Consider the following 27,353-nt stretch of genomic DNA (forward strand, 5'->3'; position numbering starts at 1 on the left):
TCAAGTTTGGCGATGTCTTTCTCATTTTGATTACCATCATCATTGTTATCGGTCTGGATACACTTATCGTTTTTGCCATTAACTTCTTTGTTATTGATAACTTGACTGTTTTCATTATTTTCTGTTGTCGGTTTCACCAGCATAACTGTTTTTTTAGTTTATTAAACCTTTAAAAATATAATTTGTACATCATTTTAAACTTTTGTAAGCACACAAAGGTTATGCTGAAACTTAATTAGTTACACATTTGTTATCTTTTGCTGCCTAATTCAATCAAAAGCTTAAATTAATTTATTTGCAAAAGTTTTTAACAGAAATATTGTCTACCTTGAAAATAAAAATCTTATTTTCTGGCTAGTTACATATTGATCAGGCAAAAGTTCCTTCTCAAGCTGTATGTGAACTTGCTCAGGGGTCATTTTTAAACATGATTCTTCCCTACGAATGAAGTATTTATATAACAATGCTTTCAGTTTAATTGAAAACTTAAATGAACTTGGAACTGGTAATATCCAACCTTGCAACTCAAAAGTTTTCATGCAATGCGGTAGTTTGTCTTCAACATCAACATTGTTAAAAATTGAAGAGTTCAGCATTTATGTTTGAAGTAATTTTCATCTTCTGAGCAAACGAGCTGCGAACTTTATCCAAAGGTGTTAGTGATTTTAGAACTGTATGAATTTTTATTTATTTATTATTATTATTTGCCGTATATTAAAATTTACAATGAAATAAATCGTGTTAATAAATAAGAGAGCCGGAGCAAGCATAAGACATAAACTGTCTTATCATAGAGCCCCATTTACATTGAAAAAATCGTCAGTTTATTTACAAAAATTAAAAGTAGCTAAGTACATAATAAGAATTTTACACAAGTTAGTTACAATATAAATATTAATGTAATATAAATATTAGAGTTGAAATATAACGCAATATATCAAAGATTAACAACAACATAAAAGTATTAAAGTTTTTTAACAAAAAAATTTAAATAAAAATAAAACTGCAACAAAAGAGAAGTAGTGTCAATAACTATTTTTATATAATTTATATAATAACAATAACTATTTTTATATAATTTAATTATTTATGTATTTATTTTAAAAGAGATATTTTAAATCATAGTCATTTTGTAATAAGAGACTCTTAGATTCTTTCCTGAATTGTTCAAAGAGATGTTTTGAATATTATTTTTTTTTTGTAATAAATTTTGAAAAGTGTTTCCATAGAAACGGTCCACGGTATTGGATTTGGTAAGAACTTAGTTTTAAATTAGTTTTTGGTACAATAAAGTTGTTAATTAAAAATTTAGTAGGGTACTTGTGCGAGATTTCACTAAAGTAAGACTGAAATACAATAGGGAAAGCCCATGTTTAATTTTAAACATGAATTGTAGAACTTGGTGTATATTAAGTTTATAGATACTTAGGGCACCAAGCTTCCTTAAAAGAGGTTCGCAATGAAAAGTTCTGTGTGCACCAAATACAATCCTGCATGGGTGTTTTTGTTTACTATAAAGTTTTTTTAATTTACTATAATTTGTACTACCCCATACAATATTACAGTAAGAGATAAAATTATGAATAAATGAAAAGTATATTTTTTTCAATAAAGCAATGTTAAAATATGGTTTAGTTTTATATAATATGGAAATGTTTATAGAGATTTTATTTTCTATGTATTTTATATGTGGTTTCCACGACAAATTTTCATCTAGTATTACTCCTAAAAAAATTAACGGTTGGTTCTTTTATAATAAATGTTTTATTGATTAAAAGATTAGATAATTTTAGAGGAACATCATCACCTATACTAGGTTTAGAGAATAAAATAAATTTAGTTTTTTCTACATTTAACGAAAGCCTATTACTTGTAAACCACTCGTTTATTTTTAATAGTTCTTCATTAAATATATTAAAGAGAACTTTTATGTTTTTGTTGGAATAAAAAAGATTGGAGTCGTCTGCAAACAATATAACATTTAAAATATTTGATGCTAAGTACAAATCATTTATATACAATAAAAATAATAATGGTCTTAAGATTGAACCTTGGGACACACCACATGTAACGTGTTTTTCTTTTTCAATTTTTTTATAAATAATACATTATGACCTGTTCGCCAGGTAATCTTCAAACCAAAGTAAGTTTTTATTTTTTACTCCATAGAGTTCCAGTTTTTTTTATAAGTATCTTATGGTCAACAGTTTCAAAGGCTTTTTACAGATCAATAAAAACTTCTAAGGTAAAATAGTCATTATTGAATGCATCTGATACATGATTAATCAGTTCGATTACCGCATGGTTAGTTGAACTATCTTTTTTAAACCCCAATTGTTTACTGTACAGCAAACTGTTTAACATCGAATAGTTATAAAGTCTGTTGTACATAATTCGTTCCAATAATTTTGAGAAGCAAGGTAAGACGGAAATAGGTCTGTAGTTGGAAATATTAGTTTCATCACTAGATTTAAAAATTGAAGTGATTACAGCATTTTTAAGTTTTTTTGGCACTGGAATGCCGGATAGCATGTGTTCTTCTAGCTCAGCTTTGCTTTCAAATGATAAGGTACAATTCAATTCAGTGAAAAATCTTAAAGCGAATAATTGCTTGTCACATACTCTTAAGAGTATATTAACGTAAACTCAATCTTTGCCTTTTTCTGTTGAGAATCTCTCAACAGAAAAAAATAATAGATTGATAATATAATATAATATATAATTTAATAGAAGTAGAACTAATTTAGTGATTTTTCAAAGAGATTTGTCTCAAAATCTTACTTCAGAGTAGTTATAAAGAATCTAGTCATAAAAATAACAGTCTGCGTAGTTTTGAAAAAAATAATTACCTTAATGTTGAAGATGTGTTTCTTGACATTAAATTTTCCTACCTGATGAATATAAAAAATATTCTTTATAACTTTATGTTTTTTTGAATAATCCACAACTTCCTTTTGAAAAGCAACAACAGTTAACATAAAAATTGTTTTGTTCCATACTCAACTCAAAAACAAGTTTTAATTATGCAGCCCCCCTCAATACATATAATAAAATACTCTACTTAATCATATAATAAAATACTCTATTAATCCAAATGTTAAAGATTGTTAAAAAAAAAATAGAAAATTTTGATGGTAAAATAAATTGTTTTATGACAATTGCCTACCAACTGGTTTTTCCATAATCTTGATATTGGAGATTCTTCATTGCGTTTAATTATCACAAGTTATTTGCTTTTGACATAAATTCAATTGATATTCGTCTGATGGTATATTTTAGTTTATTATTATTTATTTCAATTACTATGGGTTTGATATCATAGTCAGAAACGTTTAAAATTATTAACCGTTTTTCATAAAAATCCGAACATTTTGTACCTTTAATTGTAACTAAAAATTTATAGATAACATGAATTTTTTTTTATTTCCATCTTGTATTGACATTTTAACATGGTTATATTTTTATAAAACTTTACAAAAAGCGCCTCTCCCGTAATGCGTCATTTTGTAATAATACAATAACGTTTTTATTTTTAATTTCGAGCCTAAATATATGGATTTAGGCTCGAAATTAAAGGCCTTAGGTATCACATAACTTTCTTTGCATTTTTAGACGCATTACTTACAAATCTGCCAAAAAATTTGTGTTTATCTCTGTACCGTTAAAAATAACTCCCATTTAAAATTGAAAAAAATGAATGTTTTTGTACTTTTGATTTATGATATTAGCCAACCGAACAATTTCATGCAACTTTTTCATATTTTTAGAGAATGCTTATAGGTTACGTCTGATATTAATTAAAAATGTCATATGCAACTTCTTGCCTTTACTTTCTACCATTTTTATTCAAATGTTCTTGTTGCTATTTTCATTTTTTTTTTGCCGATGTGTTTTTGTTCACACTCGCATTCTATAATAATAGAATGCGACACACACAATTGAATTGGAAGATGAAAACAAAAGATTAAATTTTTTAGATATCTAAATAACCTACAATCAAAAAGGTAATTATGATTTTAACATACACCGAAAAAAAGCAATAACAAATATTCAGTTTGAGCCCAATTCAATCCACGATTCAACTTTAAAGTTAAAGAAATTTCAAATTTTCTGATGTCAAGATGTTTTGGCCAAATTATAAAACCGTCATCAATATATCTAAAATAAAATTTCTTTATATCATCTTCTTCATGGTTGGAAAAATACTGAGGTAGGATTATTGGAAAAAGCTAGGAACTCGATAGTAAGAAATGCATAATCTGGTGCAAAATCTGTATGTACCAGTTATTTGGTGAAATAATTGTTTGTCGAATATGAAATTATTTTTATTTAGAATAAAAGATGCTGACTCAATTATGAAATCAGGTGTAATGATTTTAAAAGATGATGTAGATGAGTTTAAAACATTTAACGGTACTATTTGGAAAGTGAAAAGTCACATCACATGCAACAACAAAAATGTAATTTGTTACCTAAAATGTTTAACATGCAAAAAACAAGCATAAACTGGTAAAACTAATAATTTAAGATTACGCATAAACGGACATATTTCAAGTTGCAGAACTGGCTTATCAACTGATCGATTTGACAACCATGTTTATACTTGTCAACGTGCCTACAAAAGTGTAATTGAACCTTTTTTCGTCTTTCTTAAGCTTAATAATGAAAGTTTTTTGTTATTATTTGAAAGGCATTTGCACAAACAAAAACATGATACATATAATTGATATTTCCTGTCTATAATTACAATTCAATCCTTCACAATCAATAGTTACCCATAGCAACAATATAAAAATTAAATTATTTTTGTTTTTAATACAAAAATCTTGTAATGATACCAAAATAGCACTACTGATAATTATTTGAAAGGCCTTTAGTGCTAATTGTATTAGTATATAAAAAATATTTTATATTAAAACAATTTTTTTTGGAAATTATATTGTTTTTAATAAAAATATTTTGAAAAAAATGATTTACTGGATTTTCTATTTGTTTCACTGTTCTGACTATTTTTGAATTTATTTGATTAAATAACATATTTCAAGCATATATATATATATATATATATATATATATATATATATATATATATATATATATATATATATATATATATATATATATATATATATGAACATCAATGAAAACTCAATCAATCAATATATTTCGTTAAAAGATCTTACAATCGAGGTCAGAACTGTTTGAACTAGTCAAAAAAATGTTTGATGCTCCATTGATTAGCCGTGGAACCGGGAAGAACAAGTAAATGCTTGCATGAAGGCTTTGCATGACTGGCATTTGAGAACAAAGGTGAGAGAATCTGTTTTCGACACCATTTCATTAAATACTGGGCTGAATATAGGTGCATGCACAATTATCGAGCAGTATTTTGGTATTAGCTTTGTGTAGGTTGCATGCAGGCATCATATGTTTAAAATTATACTTTCAACCGTTTTCAAAACAGTATTTGGAACCATTGGAGGACCGAAAAGAGGTCTTTTCAAACGTTTCTGGGCTAAATGGTCAAAAATTGTGAAAGCTGTGTTTATATCTGCGACAACCACTTCGACACAGAATGAAAAAATCTGCGACAACCAGTTCGACACAAAATGAAAATCATCTACAAAATAATACAAACACTAATAGAAACAAAATGAACATAAAAAAATGAATCTAAATTGTTAAATAATATTTCCAAACTACAAAGATAATTATGTTAATTATAGCAACCCTTAAATATCATCTGATTTGCATAAAATTTGGTCCCCAAATTAATTTTTTTCAAACAAAACAATGACAACCTTTAGGAAAACCAAAATTTTCAACATTAATATTCTGAATAATCCTAATATATGTATGTCTAATTTTAAAGCATTTATCTGTGTTAGTATTTACTTTTTGATAATAGTTATTTAAACTTATGTCAAGCTTATTATTAAAATTTGCTAGAAAAAAGTTTGTTGTTCTATCGATACATGCAAGTTAAATGATAGATACTTATTTTTCGTTCTTTTATAAAGATTTTAGTGTGTTCACACTAATGTTTAGGATACACGCTGCAAGCACATTTTTTTTAAATATAAACTTTTAATGGTATTAATGGTTGTGTATTTTTCTCTATAATGTTTTTGTTGGTGATAAAGAAATAAATTACCCTAAAGTAAATTCGTGGAACTTAAGAGGGAGTTTTTATTTTTATAAGTTGAGAAAACAAAGTTCGTTTTATGAACGTAGTGTTAGAGTTTGTTATCTCTAACGCAATTATTTACTTTATTTTATTCAGCATTTCTATCTGCATATGGGCGATTCCACCGTTACTTACGAGACATTTTGATTTTTGTAATGTCACATTTTTAGATATATATTGTTTATTTTAACAGATTAGATCTTTATTAGATATTTATGGATTATCCCGAAATCATTTATTTGTTTTCCTGTATATTGAAATTTCGTTCAATTATTATAAGTTTAAGAATTATAGTTGATTATATGCTGTGTTACTTACGGGACGCAAAAAAATATTGCATTAAACCTGTTGTTTTTAGCTGAATATTTCAAGATAGATATTTAACTTTCATAAACTGGCTTCTTAAATTAAATTGAGAAGTTATTATTCTGCGTAAAATTATTCAAAAGATTGTTTTAGCTATTTCTTTATATATCTTAAATCAAATTAGTTATCGTTACTTATGGGGACAATTCTACGCTTTTATCAAAATGTAGTTTAGCTACCATTTACATAGAAAGTATGACGCATGACTTTAATTCGAAATTTCAAACAAATGACATTATTGATCAAAATGTATATTAGTACATATTTTAGTACATATTTTAGTACATATTGTAGTACATATTTTAGTCTATATTTTAGTTCATATTTGAGTTCATATTTTACTTATATTGAAGAAATATTTTTAAATCTAAGGCTGTGGGGAAAATGCGTATAATATAGAGTGTATATAGAAGTAGTTAGCAGCCGCGAATGTACATAGAAGAGGTTAGCAGTGGTGTAGTGGTTAAAGTTCTGACTCAGAGCCAACAGATTCGTGGTTAGAAAGAAAACGCAAACTTTTTGGTTAAATGCTCCTACGTGGTGCTCTATGATAAGACTGATAAGTCATTTTGAAGTGCCTTTAAAACTAAAAAAAAAATTAAAGTGGATAGTGACTCTTTGTTTGATACGATAAATAAATTGACTACAAGTTTAAATATGTGGGGTGTTTAAATATATGGGGCGTGTTTTTATGTTGCTTTAGTCTTTTTTAATTTTTGTTGCAAATTTCGTATATTAATTTAGTCTTTTTTATTTTTGCTTTATGCTTTAGTCTTATTTATTTTTTGACGCGAATTTTTTATGCTAGTTTAGACTTTAACATTTTTTGACGCGAATTTCGTTCACACGTTAATGTGTACAGAACTTTTAGACACTTTTCTAATTATCAAACGTTTTTTAATTATGTCAAAATGCCGCGTGAAAAAGTTTTATTTTATTCCTGTCTGAAATAAAATATTTATTCAAAATCGTCTCATTCCGTGCATTTTAAGTAACTTTTTAGGTGTCGGATTTGTTAATACCAAAATACCGGTATTTTACGGACTATTTAAAATAAAAATAATAGATTTATTTATCACGCAACGGGTTTCTTTTATTTTTCCATCTGTGTAAATAGCTTAAGCGTTGTTTGAAGTTTTTTCCTCGCAAAGTATTTACTTCGTAACAAGATTTTATTGATAAATTACTAAAAGACGTAATCAAAATGGACATTGTTATTAAACTATTGTTTTGTATGATTATTTTTACAGGTTGGATACGATTGATACAATTTAGTACACAATTTTATTACAATTTAACAATAAAATGAAATTTTTTATATTCAACCAATAATTTATCTACTCAACATAATTTAAAGTTTAAAAATGGCTTATTATTGTTTTTTAATTTAGAAAAAAATTTTTATTTTAGAAATTAACGCTGTTAAAAAAAATGATAAGGTAAGTCAGGATTTAAAAAATGTTTTTTATTTAAGCTTTTTCATTATTATTAAAATTATCGTTTTTTTTTTTGTTTTTTTTAATGTTTTTTTTTTTGCATTACTGTTACGTAATATTTTTACAGTTTGAGAAGACAAAATATTCGCGCGAAGCGAATTTTTTCGCTTTGACGAAACGCCGTTTTGATTTTCACTTTCTTTTGCGCTACTTTCATTTCGTTGTCAACAATAAAAATGGCAGCAATAAGTTTACGCTATACGTTTAACTAAAAGCAGTTATTACTTTTTTATCATACTTTCTACTTGAAGCGTTGTCGAAATTTCTTTCCATGCATTAATTTTAACATTTCTATCTTTGTGTGTAAGATGTGATATCATTTTGTAATATAATAATTTAATATAGGGTTTTTTATAAGAAAGTATAAGAAAATAAATGCTAAACTATGATATGAACATTTCTGTTAAAAAAACTGTTACTGCAAGAACGAACAGCAGGTTTAACTCCGTGTAGGGTTTTTCACAAAAAGGTTTATCGTCGTGCGGCCACTTGAAGATAAACCTTCTTATGAAGTGTAACTTATTTATTTACAATTCTCGATTTAAATTGTATACAAATGTAAATTGACAAGAGTCGATTTAAGTCGATTTAAGAGTCGATTTAAGTCGATTTAAGTCGATTAAGAGTCGATTTAAGTCACAGACCTAAATCGAGAATTGTAAGTTCTCGATTTAAGTCTTGCTACTTATTTAATGAATTTATTAATGCTTGCCAACGTTTAGAGTGAGTTCATAGAAAATCAATAAGAACGTAAAGTTAAGAATTTTTTTTAGAAAACGACGTGCTTTCGCTTTTTTACTGTTGATATCACGTGATATATTATTCAAAACTTAATTGGTTTTCTCTTAAGGCGATTAGCAAAAAGTCGAAATGAATCCGGTGTCACGTTAAATAAGTAGATCGTTAAATTAGACGAAATGATATTCTGCGCATGCGTTAGTTTACGGATACTTATTTAATCTAGTAAGTCACGTTCACCCCCTTAACTGTGTCTGACTGATATATCCGCCTTTTAATGGTGTAGCTTTACGTGTGTCTGACGGATATATCCGTTTATTGGAACTGTAGGCTTATATGTGTCTGACGGATATTTCCGCATTTTGAAACTGTTGCACCGTTTGTGACTGACGGATATTTCCGTTTTTTACATGAAATTTAAAACTTGATATTTTTAGGAACATTTATGTTTTTCTGAAGTGTTAAATTAAATTATTTCAAAAAGTAACAAAATTAATTTTTTTTAACCCCCTGCTTGGTAATTATGCGCATAAATTAGCAAAATTTAGGCAAAAAAATGGACTTTTTTTTAACAAGAATATCTAGGGAACCATTCATATTTTACAAACCAAACTTTATAAGTAGTTTTATATATGTTCAAAAAATGTGCTGAATTAAAAATTATACAATAAACAACATTTAATAACTTTAAAATCATTCAATTCTATCAATAAAAAGAAAAAAGTATAAGTACAGCTTGCTAAAATTTAAAAATTAATACTTTAACATTAAAAAAGTTGATTTTCTTTGGTTCAGCACATCACAAATACACTCAAGAATAATTGCTGAAGATTTGAAAAATTTTCATTGAGCGGTTAAAAAGTTATCCTTGTTAAAAGATTAAAAAATGCACAAAAAGTTAATCGCAAAAAAAACGCAATTTAAAAAAATACTAAAAGTACATTAAGTTTTTTACACAATAAAAACCACCGCTACTGTATGCAATATCTTCTGCTTTATTATGTTGGTCAATAAAACCTTTCTAAGGAACAATTTAGTCATAAGCACAAAAAAAAAACTATAAAAATTAGACTTGTATTTTTCAAGATATTGCAAGAAATATATCTCCAAGGCCCGTTGCTAAGGCGCTTTATGATACAGTACCTAATCTATTCAGGCCTTTTAACTTATTTTTTTTAAACTTTTTTTTTATTATTATAAGAGTAGACATAATAAATGAAGGAAAATTGTAAAAATTTAAATTTTGAAAAAAAAAAATTTCAGCCGGTTTTTTGGGGTACTACCACCTTAAACAACAGATCAGATATGATAAATTAAAAGGAAGTTTGTTTATTTATGTTATGTAATAGCTTTTAACAAAAGTATGGTCTTCATTTTATACTCTAGAGTTTTTTCAAAATATAGCTAATAGCTTTATATGACGATGCTTTAGTTTAGTGGAAAAGTAAACATGGCTTCGGCTAGAAAATCTTACCCTAAAAGAAGTAAATATTCTGTTCAAGATCTAATTGAATACATGAGAGAAAGCGATGAATTATCTGATATTAGTTCTAATGATGGTTCTTCTAATGAAGGTTCAGTTAAATCTGTTACAGAAGAAGAAATAATTTGCTCATCAGCAGATGATGATAGTGAAACTGGCCTTTTTGACACTGATGTAATGCAATTAGAACAAGATAATACAAACGATGATCCGAATTGGAATAAAATAGACGGTTATATAGCAAATTTTTTTTAAATTCGAAGGTTATCCAGGACCTCATCCAATTTTTATAGTTAATAGTAGTCCTCTTACTATATTTGAAGCATTTGTAACAGACGACCTCGTTGATCTTATTGCCGAGCAAAGTAACCTTTTCGCAGTACAATATCGTAAAAATAATATAATTAAAGATAGATCCCGAGTTCAAAAATGGATACCTTTAGTCAGAAACGACATCAGGCTCTATATAGCATTCATTTTATATCGTGGGATTTTATGGAAACCAACAAATGCTATGTATTTTTCAACACACCACTAATAATAAAAGTATTGTCTTTTGATTTGAGGTTTTGTTTTATTGAGAAGTTTCTTCATTTTATTGATAACAGTAGTTTACTAATACATTTTTGTAAAAAAGCAAAAGTTGAACCGATCTATGACTACCTAGTAAACAAATTCAAAACTCTGTTTATACCAAATAAAAATATATCAATAGACAAATCACTGCTGCTTTGGAAAGGTCATTTAAGCTGGAAGCAATACATTCCAAGCAAGCTTTCCAGATTTGGAATGAAGTTCTTTGCATTATGTGAATCAGCTACTGGCTATATTTGTAATTATTTTCTGTAGACTGGTAAGGAAATGACTGACAGTTTTCCTCCAAACCTGAAAAAATACAAATATCAAGCAACTAAAATTGTTATTACTCAAATGGATAATTTAATTGGTAATGGCTATTATTTACACATTGATAATTGGTATACATCTTATGAAATTTGCAAAGTTTTGCTGTATCATAATACTGGTTGCATTGGTACATTACGTAATAATTCCAAACAGTTACCGCAGGATATAAAGAATGCTAAAATTAAAATTGGTGATACTTTAGTTCGATATGATAAAAAACAAATATAATGTTTACCAAATGGAGAGACAAGAAAGATGTGCAAATGCTGAGTACCTGTGCTTAAAATGATACAATCACTGTTAATAGAGCTGGTAGAGAAAAAAATATTCCTCTAGAGATACATGAGTATAACAGAAACATGTTGGTGTTGACCGGTCTGATCAAATGTTGACAACATATGAATCCGAAAGAAAAAGACTAAAAAAAAAATGATACAAAAAGATTTTTATGCATTTGATTAGCGTTTGTGCATTCATTGCTAATATTATAAACAATAAGTTATCACCTAATATGACATCCTTACAGTTTAGAGAGTCCATTATCAAAAAGAGCATTGTTAAATACCATGAATCAATCAAGAAAAAGGAAGTTGAACTCGAGTATTACCTTCTTCTTTAAGATTAATAGAGCGTCATTTTGTTGATGCTATACCAGCAACAGAAAAAAATATGAAACCAAGTAGAAGATGTGTTGTCTGCTCTGAAAACAAGATTAGATCAGATACCCGATACATGTGTGTCAAGACTGTAATGTTAGTTTGTGTGTTGTGCCTTGTTTTAAAATTTACCATACAAAAGAAAAATTTAAAGGTTTTTGTAAATAACTGAACTTTTGTTAATATATTTTAAATGTCTTACAAATCTTTGTTTTATTTTTTTGTTGCCTATAAAATTTAGTTTCTCGTTAATATTATCAAAAAATGTTAAATGCAATTAGTTTTTTTTGTTGCAATTTTTGGCGTACTAAACGAAAATGAATTAGACAGTTTAAAGAAATCATTAACAAAAAATATTTTGCTCTAAATAACAACGCGATTTTTAAATTTACGCCACAGTTAAGAGGTTAAATAAGTAGATCGTTAAATAAGTAGACAAATTGACCAATCAAGGCATTTTTTGTTAACTCAGACGAACAAATTTGAAAAAAAAAACACGTTAATCGAACTTAAAGCATTTACTTTGTCATGCGAATTAATATTATTTTACGGCATTTTTATAGTGATAATTTACTACTTTTAATAATATTTAACTCGGAACTTCTCAATTATGAGACGAGCGCTCTACCACTACACCAGTACAGTATTACCGTTGAATAACAACCTAGACGGGTGTTATTCGAAGATTTTAGCGGCTTTAATGTATATATAGCACAATAATAATAAAATGTGACTTAAACTTTAATGTCAGACTTAAATATCAGATCAGATTATCCTGCTACTGGTAACATGTAACCCAGTACAATCTGCTAAACCCGCTACTGTCTTGTAGAAGGCCTCCTAGGCAAAGACTTAAGGGGTAAACAGATTCTATCTGTTGACCAGCCTCGCACCCCTTCTTTATCTATTAGGCTGGCGCAGATGCATTTTTAATACATTGTTTCCAGTTTAAGATGTTGAATGCTGAATCTTCTTGACTCAATGCATGGGTTTTGCTTGTGTCTCTGTTTTTATGACTAGGCAAATCATTCTATTATCTCCTAATGAGAGTTCTGAGGCCGGCTGGTAGTCAGGTTTTCCGAACTCTGTGGTAGCTCTCAAAGAGGCTGATTCCATCAACAGCTGAAAAATATCAAAGTATTAACAGTGCCATGTTGCGCATGGATGGTGTCCCTGTTTGTACTTTTGGTGTGCATTGCGGAGGCCACATTTGGAGCCCTTTGTTACGGCTTAGGGTTTATTAGTAATAATGAGTCAATTGCTTGGGCTATTAAACAGTGTTCTGAGTACTATCTATACTTTGAGTCAAGTTCTTCAATCTAATTTAAAAATGAACAAAGTACCAAAAACTATAAAACACAAAAAACCATCATCATCACCAAGTTCTCTAAACCTATCATTCACTAATATTCGTGGTCTTCGAAGTAACTTTTCTTCTGTTGGGTCTTATCTCTTGCAAAGTTCACCAGACCTACTTGCTCTTTGTGAGACTAAATTGAGTTCAGCTGTCTCATCTTGTGATCTTAGTGTTGATGGTTATCTTCCTCTAATTCGTAAAGACTCCAATAGTCACGTGCTTAGCCTGGGCATTTACATCCGTAAGAATTCACCCATTTGTCGTGAAACTAGGTTTGAATCCACAGACTATTCTTTTATGTGCTTTCGTTTAGCACCACTTCACTCTATTGCCTTTCTCTTTGTTCTATATCGCTCTCCTTCATCTCAAGACTGCACACATTTTGACGTTATTTCTGATCACAATGACCAAGCCCTCTCTCTTTATCCACCAGCTAATATAGTTGTTGTTGGTGACTTCAATGCTCTCCACTCTGAATGGCTTGGCTCTAGTGTCAGTGATTCGGCAGGCATTAAAGCCCACAACTTCTGCCTTTCTCAATCCCTAACTCAAATAGTCGACTTTCCAACTCGCTTTCCAGACAACCCGAATCATTTACCTTCTCTACTCGACTTATGTCTTGTTTCTGATCCTAGTCAGTGCTCAGTTTCTCCACATTCACCCTTAGGTGCTTCTGATCACAGTTTGATCTCTCTAAAACTATTATCTCATTCTTCTTCATCACCTGAATCCCCCTATTATCGAACCTCTTACAACTACAGTAAAGCTGACTGGGATTCTTTCCGTGATTTTCTTCGTGATGGCCCTTGGGTAGAAATATTTCGTCTTCCTGTCGACAAATGTGCTTCTTACATAACTTCGTGGATTCAAGCTGGCATGGAATCTTTTATTCCCTCTCGACGATTCCAGGTCAAGCCTCACTCTCCTCCATGGTTTTCCTCACACTGTGCTGCTGCAATTGCCAATCAAAACCGTTACTTCTATAGTTATCAGCAAAACAATTCTCCAGAAAACAGACGTCTGTTTATTACTGCTAGAAACAATTGTAAAAAGGTTTTGTCTAACGCCAAAACCCGCTATTCTTAGGTCATGAAATCTCGTATCTCATCTCAAAAATTAGGCTCTCGTGACTTCTGGAGAATCTTTAATAATATCAATAATAAGGGCAAATCTATAATTCCACCTCTCTTGAATGGTTCAGACTTTGTCACCCCACCTAAAGACAAAGCTGAATTGTTTGCTAAAAACTTTTCATCAATATCATCTCTTGTTTCCACTAGTTGCTTTCTACCTGATATTGCCAACAAACAGGTTGATCCATTGCTTGACATTCATATCACTCCAGCATCTGTATCTAAAGTGATTTCCTGCCTAGACTCTTCTACAGCTTGTGGCCCGGACAACATACCTGTTATTGTCTTGCAGAAGTGTTCTCCGGAGCTGTCGTCTATACTCTCAAAACTGTTCAACAAGTGCTTATCAGAGTCTTGCTTTCCAGCCTGCTGGAAAGCGGCATCTGTTATCCCTATCTTCAAAAATTCTGGAGAGCGATCTGATTCGTCTAACTACCGTCCCATAAGTCTTCTTCCTATCATAAGCAAGGTTTTTGAATCTTTAATTAACCAACATTTAGTTTCTCATCTTGAATCTAATCACTTACTTTCTGACCATCAATATGGATTTCGATCTTCTCGTTCTACAGCTGATTTGTTAACAGTAATAACTGACAGGTTTTATCGTGCATTAGATAAAGGTGGAGAAATTAAAGCCATTGCTCTTGACATTTCAAAAGCTTTTGATAAAGTTTGGCATGCTGGTCTTCTCCATAAGCTTTCTTCTTGTTGTGTATCCGGCAACATCTTTAAGATCATTGAATCCTTCCTTTCCAATCGTAGCATAAAAGTTGTCCTCGATGGACAACACTCTTTTTCTTATTCTGTAACTTCAGGGGTTCCTCAAGGTTCTATCCTTGGCCCTATACTCTTTTTAATTTACATTAACGATCTTCCAGATATTCTCTCATCTAAGGTGGCATTGTTTGCTGATGACACTACCATTTATTCTTGTCGTGATAAAAAACCAACACCCTCTGATTGCTTGGAGGGGGCATTTGAGCTTGAAAAGGATCTTACTTATGCTACAGCATGGGGCTCTTAGTGGCTGGTGAACTTTAATTCACATAAAACTCAATTTTTTTCAGCCAATCATTATCGCAATAATTTAGATCTTCCTATATTTATGAACGGTGATGTACTCGATGAGTCACCTACTCTTCATCTTCTAGGATTAACTCTTACTTCCAATCTTTCTTGGAAACCATATATCAAATCAGTTGCAAAATTAGCATCTGCTAAGGTTGCATCTCTTTATCGAGCTCGTCACTTTCTTACTTCGGATTCTATTCTCTATCTCTATAAATCTTAAATCCGGCCTTGTATGGAATATTGTTGCCATATCTGGGGCGGATCTTCTAATGATGCCCTTTCTCTTTTAGACAAGGTGCAAAAACGCATTGTAAACATAGTTGGACCTGCTCTTGCAGCCAACCTCCAACCATTATCACATCGTCGTAATGTTGCTTCTCTTTCTCTTTTCTACAAATACTATAATGGGCATTGCTCTAAAGAGCTAGCGTCTCTTGTGCCATCTACTCTAATTCATCCTCATGTTACTCGTCATTCAATTAAGTGTCATCCTTTTTCTGTGACTGTTCCTAAGTGCTTCAAAAACGCTTATTCGTCTAGTTTTTTTCCTCGAACATCAGCTCTTTGGAATTCGCTTCCTTCATCTTGCTTTCCTGACTCATATAATTTGCAATCTTTCAAGTCGTCTTTCAATCGTTATCTTATCTTCATCTTTTCTCTTTCAGTAACTTCCAACTTTAGTTAGTGGCTGCTTGCAGCCTTGTTGGAAGCGAAGATGTTTAAAAAAAAAAAAACTTAGTTTACAATTTCTTACTATGTGAATGTTTTAAATACAAACGACATCAAAGAAACGACACACTTCATGTTACACTAAAACTTTATTTTGAAATTAAGATCAAAATATCCTTACACAATATAAATAGCAAAATATAATAACATGGTTTCTAAGTTATTTTGAAAAAATTTAACGTGGTTGAAACTTTGGCGATTTCGGACGAAATTCGATTTTTCCACATGAAATTAAAAGCCTTTATAGAATAGAAATATAGTATAACATAAATAGTATCATAAAATTGCAATGATTAAAAATAATAGTAATAAAAATACCTTCTTTTGTGCCAGAAGGGTACTTAATAAATGCATTGATCAATATATGTCATTGAATTGATTTACAAACTCTAATTGTGTGCCGGAAGGATTTGAACTTTTAAATTACATAAATTTTAAAAATGTTAAAACAGCCATGGTATCAACATGCCAGAATAATCTATACTTTCACAATATTCTACAAAAAATTGATCAAGTATCTCATTATATTTAAAAATAGCCATAATTTTAAATACAACTTTTGGTGTAGTTGTAATAGTAGCTATAGTTAACTGCAATTGCAATAAATGTAACAAATGTATGTAAATAAAGAACTGACTTTAATAACTGTACCTATTAGCTATATCTTATATTGATAACAGTGGCGGATCCAGCATTTTTTGATCTTTGAGATAGCTAACTTCCAGACATGGAGCTAACTATAAACATTTATATGTTTATACTTATGTTAAATAATGAGAGTTTACAAAAAATTGCGATGATTGAAGGCTGGGAACAAAAAAGCCCCAAAATTTTGCTACACTTGCCCCAAACGTGAGAGCAACAAGATTATGACCATATAAAGTTTAAACCCCCTTCAATTTGATGGGGTTGGAATTTTTATATGGTCATAATTTTTGAACGCTGAGAGATAATACTATGAAACTTAAAAATTATCGATGAATATAAGTCTAGTTGAGAATAGTACAAAAAATATTTTATCAACTTGTTGCTCTCACGTTTGGGGCAGGTGTAGCAAAAATTGTGGGGCTTTTTTGTTCCCAGCCTCTAATAAAATAAAATAAGTAATGAACTTTTTAAATATTAACCAAAACATATAAACTTTTTAAATATTAACTAAAAAATATTTTTAAATGTTAACTAAAAAGAATCAATAATAAAAAACAAAAAAGCGTATTTATGTATATTGATTGAATTAAAATATCCAAATAACTCATAAAACAAAAATAATAGGCAGCAGAAATAATAGGATACATTCACAACCATGAGTACTAAATGCACACCTTTTAAGACAGTATAACACAGTAACAAAAAGAAATATCTCTAATTTACCTTTCTTAATACATTTTAGGTAATGTTACCTCATGTCATTATCTTTTTATATAATTAAACTTAAGTTGATACCGCTACAGAAAGCTATTGCATTTCCTTTTAAGAAAAGATCACAATCATTTTCGTGCGCAACTCTATGCTTTCTAAAAACCACCTAAACTAAAACAACTAAAAATGCAAAAAACCCAGATATTTTAAACTTGGATACCTAAATATTTTAGAAAACTGACATAAAAACAAACTTTGTGCTATATCAATTAAGGTGTCATTAAGCCAGCCAGAGGACTCTCTTAAAATATCTAAGGCCTTGTCTTTAGACTGTATTGACAAACAATAAAGAAAACTTTAGAAAAATTTCAACTTCGACAGCCCCTTTTTACAATAATACTATAATTAACAAACAGTTTTTTTCAAAGCTTTACCATTACATGATTAAAATCTGAACCTTTTTCTCGTTGATTGGTTTGAGAAAAATAAGCAGACTTTAAAGAATAATTTAAAATTTTAGAGTTTTTTGAAGAGTACCAAAAATCTATAACATAAAGTAGTTACACAAATTGTTAATTTTTCAATATATTTACTTCAATGATCAGTAATTGAAATAATTTTTTTTTTTCCCAGGTTTTGTTAAGGCAAGAGGTCCAATAAGGTTTAGGGGAAGTTTGTGTACCTCTGGCCAGATATTTTCTATGCCCAAATTTAAGACCCCAGACTTGTCTAAAAATGGCAAAACTGATACAATTACATCTCTATAATAATTACTTTGTATTAGTATAAGTATATTGACTATAAAATATAAAATTCCATCAAGTAGAAGGGTTTAAAAATTAGTGGCCCTAGGTACAAAAGATTTTTTTAAACTGTACCTAAGGTCACTTTCTGAAAATTAGGTTTAAATCCATAATAAATTTACAGTTAGTTTAATCTTAGATTGTTTTCAATAAATATTTTTAGTAATACTTAATTGCAACACTTGAATATATATATAACAAAATTGACTAATAGTTCAGAGCAAAATTGACAAATAAGTCAATGCATATAATGGAAGTCCCAAAACAACTGTGGGTTTTGAGATGCTGAGACATAGTACAAATTAACTTCAGAAGAATAAAATAATATAAAATATACAATAATAATAAACTCTAAATCATAAATTATATAAAAGTTTAACTTAAATAGTGGGTTATATATTTACATACCACAAAGTTGACATTTTTTTATTATAACAATTTGTTATTCCATCAAAGACATATTGCTAAACATCTTCAACAGAGTAATTATAGACTGGCACAAATAATCATATTTTTAAAAAATTTAAAAATATGATTATTTGTGTTTTTTGAGTTTATACCTAACGGAAACAAGGCTACTTATTTAACGAAAGATTTAACTTATCTAACGGAAGCTTTACGCCATATCTGCGCATGCGTGAACTGACTGTCTAATTTAATGATCTACTTATTTAACGTGACACCGACTTTTTTTTTGCTGCAGCGAAACGCTGTATCAGCATAATTGCCAGAAATGTTTTATCTGCGCATAGGCCTGTAAATCGAGCTGAACGAGCCAAGCTTGCCAGGGCTCGGCTTGGCTCGTTTACATATTAAGAGTGTTGAGGCTCGGCTCGAGCTCGTTTCGAACATGAGATTCTTTGTTCAAGCTCGGCTCGTTAAGGATTAGTATTGTTTGGGCTCGGCTCGTTTTACATGTTGCTCGAGCTCGACTGGTTTAAAACTCGAAATAGTTATTGTAACCTGTTAATTTAAAGCTCGTTTAGTAAAAAAAACTGTTCGTTAAAGGCTCGTCTGTAAATAATGCAAGTCCAAATCAACAAACAACATACAGTCTATTAAACATGCAAATAAACAACATAATGAAATAAGATCCCACAAATCTAATAGTTCAAAGTAAAAGTTAAAACTAATAGTTCAATGTTCAAACTTAATGTTCAAAGTTCAAACATAATGTAAACTCTCACAAACTTAATAATTCCTATTAAACACTGCACTCTAATAGTTCAAATTACATTTTCACAAATATAAGTTTTGCTCTCATTGCATTGGATAAATAAATATATATATATATATATATACATATATATATATATATATACAAATATATATATATATATATATATATATATATATATATATATATATATATATATATATATATATATATATATATATATATATATATATATATATATATATTTAAACAACTTTAAAAAGTATTCTACACAATAGAATGCCCAATGTTCTTAAAAGAACAGAGCAGTTATATTAGTAGTAGAAAATCACTTAACAAAAATTTTTTCCATTTAACACTGTGTTTCATCAACAAAGATTCATCAGAAATGGATGATCAAATTAATAAAAACTTCAATTTATACCAAAATTAAATTACAGGAAGTTGCAAATGTCTTAACTACTGTAAATTTTCACACCTTTGTGGAATTTGCTGACACTATTATAAAAAGAATTCTTTAGAAATGATTACTTATGCTATTTTTTTAAAATGTTTTTTTAAAAAGGGTAGTTAATGTAAATATTATTTGAGCTCATTTATTTTTATAGTTTTTTAGGAGAAACTTATTTTCGTGCCTACATTTAGAAATTAATTCCGATCTTTTGTTTAATAAGCATTCTTGATTTGCATGTGTAATTATTTCAAATTTTTCTTGTAGGCATAATATGCATTTTTTGGAAATATTGTTATATGCATGCGCTGTTTTAAGGATAGACCAATTCAGTATAAAATCATCAATATTTTTTTCTTTTAATTCCCATATATATTTTGACAGCATGGTGTCTTTTGAATACTTTTTATTCTTGAAAGATTGCTTATGATTGGCAAAACGTTTTTTCCATTCACCCTCTGTTATGCCAATATATTGTTTATTAGGTACATTCTTAGAGGAAACAACACATTTATATACCACATTTTTTGATAAACAACTTCCACTCATTGGATAATTGATTTTTTGTTTACAATTACAATTTTCTGTAGTTTTTTCATTTAGGATTTCTTTTTTGTTTAACAAAGCCTTATTGTGACCTTTTATAATTCTTTCCATATTTTTTGTGCAACTGTAGCTAACTTTAATTGTATTTCGATTAAAAATTTTATGTAGTTTATTAGATCGCGGGAAATGCTTATCAACCAATTTTAAAAACACTTTTCCTATGTTAGTAGAAACATTTTTGCTATATGGGGGGGGGGGGGGGGCCCCCCCAGAACCAAATTACATTTCTAGTTCTATTTCGTTTTTTTGTATTCTTTTTTTCAGGGTCAAATTTTAGTTCAAAAGTGGTTTTGAAAATTTTCAACAAAAATTTGACACAGTGTTAAATGGAAAAAATTTTTGTTAAGTGATTTTCTACTACTAATATATATATATATATATATATATATATATATATATATATATATATATATATATATATATATATATATATATATATATATATATATATATATATATATAAATATGCATATAATATATGCATTTTTTCAATTTAGAAAAATAACTATGTAACTGTTTAGAGACAAAGTTCTTCAAGTTTTATTCATCACAAAGTTTATTATTTGTACACGAAAATTAATAAATTAATCAAAAGTATTAAAAAAAGTTGATTTCCTTCTGGACAAAACATGTGCAACTCGACAAAATGTTGACCAAGCTGTATTTCGCTATTAATATTTCGTGGCGAATCCTTTTTTGTTGATCACAGCCTTGCATCTTTGAGGCATAGATTCGATCAGGTGATCAATGAAACTTTGTGGAATCGCTGCCCAGGCCTTTTGGATTTGTTCAAACAGTTGATCCTTATTACGAACACCTTCACGATTAATACTGCGGTTGACGATCTCCCACAGGTTCTCGATAGGGTTGAGATCCGGAGATTGAGGCGGCCAATCCATCACCGATAGGTGGTTGTCTTGAAACTACTGCTTGACTACTTTTGCAGTGTGTTTTAGATCGTTGTCTTGCTGAAAAACCCATTTTATTGGCATATTCCATTTAGCATGAGGTAACATAACATCTTTCAGGATATTTTTATTCATGAAACGGTCCATTATTCCATCGTTTCGATGTATTGGACCTAGACCGTTAGCAGAGAAACACCCCCAGACCATTACATTGCCTCCACCATGCTTCACGGTCTTATGGCAGTAACGTAAATCGAGGCGTTTTCCGGCCGGTCGACGTACACGGCAAATGCCATCGCTCCCAATGATGTTGAACTTCGATTCATCACTGAACAGGACAGTTCGCCATTTCTGCACATTCCAGTCAATATGAGATGCAGCAAACAGAAGTCTTTTCTTCTGGTTTTTTTGTGAAATCAGCGGTTTCTTTGCAGGGCGTCGAAAAAAAATAATCCGGCTTCAACAACACGATCATAGAATCCTCTCTAGAAGTGGTGGAACGTGGTCTTCCACCTTTGTTATCTGCTGCCAACTTCCCCGAAGAACGATATTTGGAACATAGTCTTGATACGGTCCATTTTTTCACGCGATATTTGTCACAAATACTTTTTTGTGACATTCCACTTACGTAATCGCCAATAACTTTCTTTCTTAGTTCCAATCCAAGACTGTCGGGAGCCATTTTTGCACTTGAAGTCATAAAAATAATCACGCTTCTCAAGGCTTACCGTGTTAGATTTACCGTGTGATGATACAATAATGCTCTGTGGAACACAACGTCTTGGTTGGATGTGGACTGTGTTGATGTAATGAAACACTTGTTGTATTTCACTTATTGTATTGATGTTCTTCGATAAAACACTTTGATAAAACTCACTTCGATAAACTGTCTTGATAATACTGACTGATTGACTTCCATATACTGACTGAATTACATGTCGATTTACATGTCTCTTATATAGTAAAATGAACCTGTGTGAACCTGTTCTGGAAGATTCTAAATGCTTCTTTTCGATGCTTTTGGAAGCTTCTGGATGCGTCTGGATGCTTCTGAATGTTTCTGGATATTTCTGGATGCTACTGGATGCTTCCAGATGCTTCTTCTGGAAACTTCTGGAAGCTTCTGCATGCTTCTGGAAACATCTGGAAACTTCCTTTAATTATTAAAAAACTTCCGTGACGTTGACACAGACCAGACTTAAGAAAATGAAACAAACCAAAAAAGTTGCACTTATTTTGCCCGCTGCAAAATGGCACTTGTCAACGAAATACTGCCTGTGTGCTGTCACCTGTCAGCTGATTGCTCATGTCATGGCATGCTATGATTCCAGCCTCCTGAACTGTTTGCTGTGGTAGTATAGTTCGTTTCGTTTTTAAGACATGTAAAATTAGGAACAATTTTTAGCATTGTTCGATGTTGGTTGCAAATGTTTTGTCCAATACCGTATATATATATTCGAGCTTTAATCGAGCCTATACGAACGAGCCTATGATGTTCAAGCTCGACTCGTTTAATAAACGAGCCTAATTTGTTTAAGCCCAGCTCGTTTACCATTCGAGCCGAACATGAATGAGCTCTTGTCGAGCCGATCACCGAGCCGTTCACGAACGGGAGCCAGGATTTACAGCCCTATCTGCGCAAGCTTATCGACGAAAAAAATTCGCTTCGCGCGAATATTTCGTCTTGTAGAAAAATTCCTTTAAGTTACAAATACCAAGTTCATATTGACGATAAAGCACGTTTTATTTTTAAAGCGTATTAAATTGATATTGAAAAACTGTATAAAACAACAATAAAACATTACTACGAGGTTGTTTTGTCGGTATAAAAAGATTGTGTAAATATAAAATAACTTCGCTATACTGTTTCATTGCTGTTTTATACAATTTTTAACTTTATTTTTTTTAAATTTAATTGTTTGAATTTCATGCTTTATTTTGCTATACAATGCTTTTATATCAGAAGATATTGTTGGCTTAGTGTCCACAAACAGTCATAAGGACTATCCAAAGTAGTGTCCGCTATTGATCATCATTTTTGCGTACGAAGAACTTACTCAGGCACTGAGTTGGTGAGTGACTGGATTAGAATTTGTATCGTACAGCAGTTCGGATTTTAATAATTCGTTTGACGCTCTAACCGACTGAGCCATCCAGCCTAGGGTTGCCAGATGTCCGGCTTTTGCAGAGGAGAATACAGTGCCGAACCTGTAAAAATAATTTTTTTTTACTGTGTCCTCCATCGTAAAAACCGAACATCTGGTAACCCTAATCCAGCCACATTTTAAAAAAATTAAACGCGTTTAAAATAAAACGTGTTTATTGTCAGTATGAACTATAATTGCGTGTGTGTGTGTGTGTGTGTGTGTGTGTGTGTGTGTGTGTGTGTGTGTGTGTGTGTGTGTGTGTGTGTGTGTGTGTGGTGATGTGTGTGGTGTGGTGTGATGTGTTTGTGGTGTGTGTGATGTGTTTGTGGTGTGTGTGTGTGTGTGTGGTTATTAAGATGCTTAAAGATCCTTACGATCAGTCCTTACGATCTTATCACAGAACACCGCTAAAGCGCATTAAACTAGGAAGTTCACACCTCCTACCTAACCAATGTCGCTAATTGGGTTAGAGTCAGCGTCGAACTTTGAACCTCTTATTTACATCTTATTAACTTAGTGGTTAGAGTTTTGAGCAAGAACTCTACCCACTGCGCCACGGCTGGGCTGCCTTACTTAAATCTATGTAAGATATTTTTTATAACGAAATTACGCAATGAGTTTGCTTTTGATAATTAAGATTTTTTGAAGCCTAAATTTTCACATGTCCTGAACGAACGGAAAAGAGACCGGTTACATATCATCATCATTCCTTGAATAGAAAGTCAAAGAAAAAACACGTATGCCTTTAGCCAATTGAATATTTTTCAGTACCACTGAATGCCATTATTGGTAAAAATATTATGAGCATTGTAGAATGGCTGTCTAGAACATAAAGTGAAATTATTTTATGAAAATAGTTAACTTTAGAAAAATAAATAAACATACAAATAGTTATAGAAATTGTCACAAATATAAAAACAAAAATAAAAAATCAATAATGAAAAATTAATGATGCTAATAAACTTTTAAGCTTTGCTAATAAACTAATAAACTTTAAGAATTTCAAAGTTTTATCAAAGAAAGATATTCAATTTGATTAGAGTTCGTTGTTTTTTATTTTACCTTCATATTACATAAAACAATTATTATTTATTTTATTTATAAGTTTTTTGCTCGTGGTTTGGAAATAACTTCAGATAAAACTAACGTAAATTTTAACTGTAAAATGAACGTAATGTTGTAAATAAAAAGTAAAAGACTTGAATCTCATTGACAACAATTAGAAAAACGATATATATTACAACCTTTTTGGTCCAAAATATCATTTAAACTTAACTTCCTATTCAATCTATAGATTGGAGACTAAAGTTTATTTCAAAATAAACATTTGAAATTGAGTATATTAAAATTAAGAAAAAGAAAATTAAATATGTATTGTAAGATTAGGGCCAGCATTATCACTAGATTTAGTGATGATTACCTATGGTAGGTAACATTACCACAATTTTAGTTTAGAAATGATTACCACTGAGAAGTAACATCTTTACTAGTTTTAATAATAATGATAACTTGCACTATTTTTTTACTTATTTTATTTCGCTCAAGAATAACTATGCTAAAGATATTTTATTTTTAAATTAGTGTAGTTTTAATGTAGCTTTTTAAGTTTAATCGAGAATGATTTTTATTTTAATTAAAAGTACTTTTGCAAAATAAAGCCTACTCAACGCCGTTAATGCATGTACTGGAAAATACACGAATTTTGCGTTTTTATAAAAAGGTTATGTTTCACTACATTTTTTTAGCCCAAATAATTTATTTTTTTTTATTTTTTTTTTCTCCTAGCGCTTTAGTTTGTCTAAAATCAAACAAAGTTAAATTTTTTTTAAATTACTTAAGTTTAGATATAAAATTTTGCTTTATAGTTGATGAGCCATATTTTGGTATAAAATGGTGCTGCTCTCAATGTAGATAAAATATTAAATTGAGAAAACAACTTTTTCAAACAAGTTTTAAGTTATATATTTAACTTCTAACCAGTCATATGTCTGCAAACATAATAAAGGTCGAAAAAAATTATTCATTTAAATTTAAAATCTGTTTTTTCCATTTTATATGAAAGTTTTTATTAATTTGAGTGTGAAGAACACACAAATTGACATACGACTAGTTAGACTTTTAAAGTTAAACCTTTTAAGGTTTATTTAAAAGTCTAAGCACAAAATTTAAACATTACTGTAATGTGAACCACCCCTATTTTATAATGCCATAAATCTAATTAACTAAAATTCCGGTCTTTAAATTACCATAGATTAATATATATATTTTATTTGAATATATATATATTTTTTTTTTTTTTTTTGTAGGAGTAAGAAAATATGTATACATATTTTCTTACTCCATCGCAAAAGATATGTTGTGTTTTAAACAATATATATAGATATTGTTTAAAATTAACATTACTTTTAGAACTTAACATATATTGTTTATAAGCAAATGTCGCAGACCGGAAAAAAAATATGTTTGTTATCACCGAGAACAAACAAGACAAAAAACTTTGAGAACTTGCATTAACGGCATTGAGTACATCGCCGGGGATAGTGCAAATCCGTGTAACTAGCATCGGCTACTATTATTGGGTATCAATAATTTTAACACCAAATATCTATTATTGACATTACAAGGAACAGGAATAAAACTCTCTATGCTAAAATGAACCCAAAATCCGTTGAAATAAAAAACAATTAAGTTTTAATCTTCTCCAGTAAAAATCTTAGTGCAGATACGCGAGTTATTTAATGTTACGCGGATTTGCACTATCCCCGACTATATTACTTGATTGATTATGGGCTAATAGTTTCAAATTGTATTTTAAAACAACAAAGTACTAAGATTATGTGGGATATTTATGGCAGGTTTTACAAAAACATGATTCAAATATTTTGGCTACAATCAAATAAATATTTATAGCATATTTCTAAACATGAAAGTTAAAACTTGATGTAAAATGAGATTACAAATATTTAAAGTTTCAAGCGCACCAAGTACAAATAATTTAAGTATAAGTGCAGAGAGATTCACGATAAATTTTACGTATGGCATTTAGAGGGTAAAAAAACAAGAAATAAAATACATTTAAAATTTACTATAATTTAAATCTTTTGTTTAAATGAATGTTCTTATCATAACCTTTATCCCTCCATTTATTTTTGTAGTTGATAACTTAGTTGACAACTTGCTAATTCTGAATATTTTTTTAAGCAAAATTTATACAACATAGACTAGTTACATTCACACATTATGACAAAATAACAAAACATGTAATAATAAATTTAATTTTTTATTTAATAGTAATAATAAACAAATAAAAAAAATTGAAACTTGATTTTTTTTTTAATTGTATAAAGGGAATGATTTTAAAACATTCTCCTGGATGCAATCCTGGCTGACGAAAGCAAGTTTCACAAAAAAACGCTGTTTGTTTCCTTTGCCCTATTTTTTTTGGATGCAATCCTGGCTGACGAAAGCAAGTTTCACAAAAAAGCGCTGTTTGTTTCCTTTGCCCTGTTTTTTTTCTGTCAGAACATACAGCACAATCTTTAGATTTTTCGCCACTGAACTTTGCAATGAAATGCTGACGTTTGTCAAGTCTTTCCACTGTATCCAATGACGAAGGGCGCCCTCGACAACGGAGTGGTTGTGATGCTTGTTGTTCAGCAACAAGTTGGGATATAAGTTCTTTTCTATATTGAGTATGGGTAATATTTTTATTTTATTTACCTGTTTGTAAAGGATGTAACTATTTATTACAGCCACTTCTAATAGCCAAAAAAAAGTTTT

The 27,353-nt window shown here is 29.9% G+C and overlaps 1 protein-coding gene across 3 annotated transcripts in view; it reads left to right on the top strand.

Moving 5' to 3' along the window:
- Positions 1 to 7,647: 7,647 nt before the first annotated feature.
- LOC100201588 (vascular endothelial growth factor A) overlaps positions 7,648 to 27,353 on the top strand; it is a 34,165-nt gene continuing 14,459 nt past the window's right edge. For all 3 annotated transcript variants that reach the window (XM_065814195.1, XM_065814196.1, XM_065814198.1), the window contains exons 1-2: positions 7,648 to 7,803; positions 7,964 to 7,992. In XM_065814195.1, coding sequence (XP_065670267.1) covers positions 7,758 to 7,803; positions 7,964 to 7,992 — 75 coding nt within the window. In that variant the 5' untranslated portion in view covers positions 7,648 to 7,757. The remainder of the gene's footprint in view (positions 7,804 to 7,963; positions 7,993 to 27,353) is intronic.

This window comes from Hydra vulgaris, chromosome 12 (assembly GCF_038396675.1).
Source record: "Hydra vulgaris chromosome 12, alternate assembly HydraT2T_AEP".
Lineage (NCBI taxonomy): Eukaryota > Metazoa > Cnidaria > Hydrozoa > Anthoathecata > Hydridae > Hydra > Hydra vulgaris.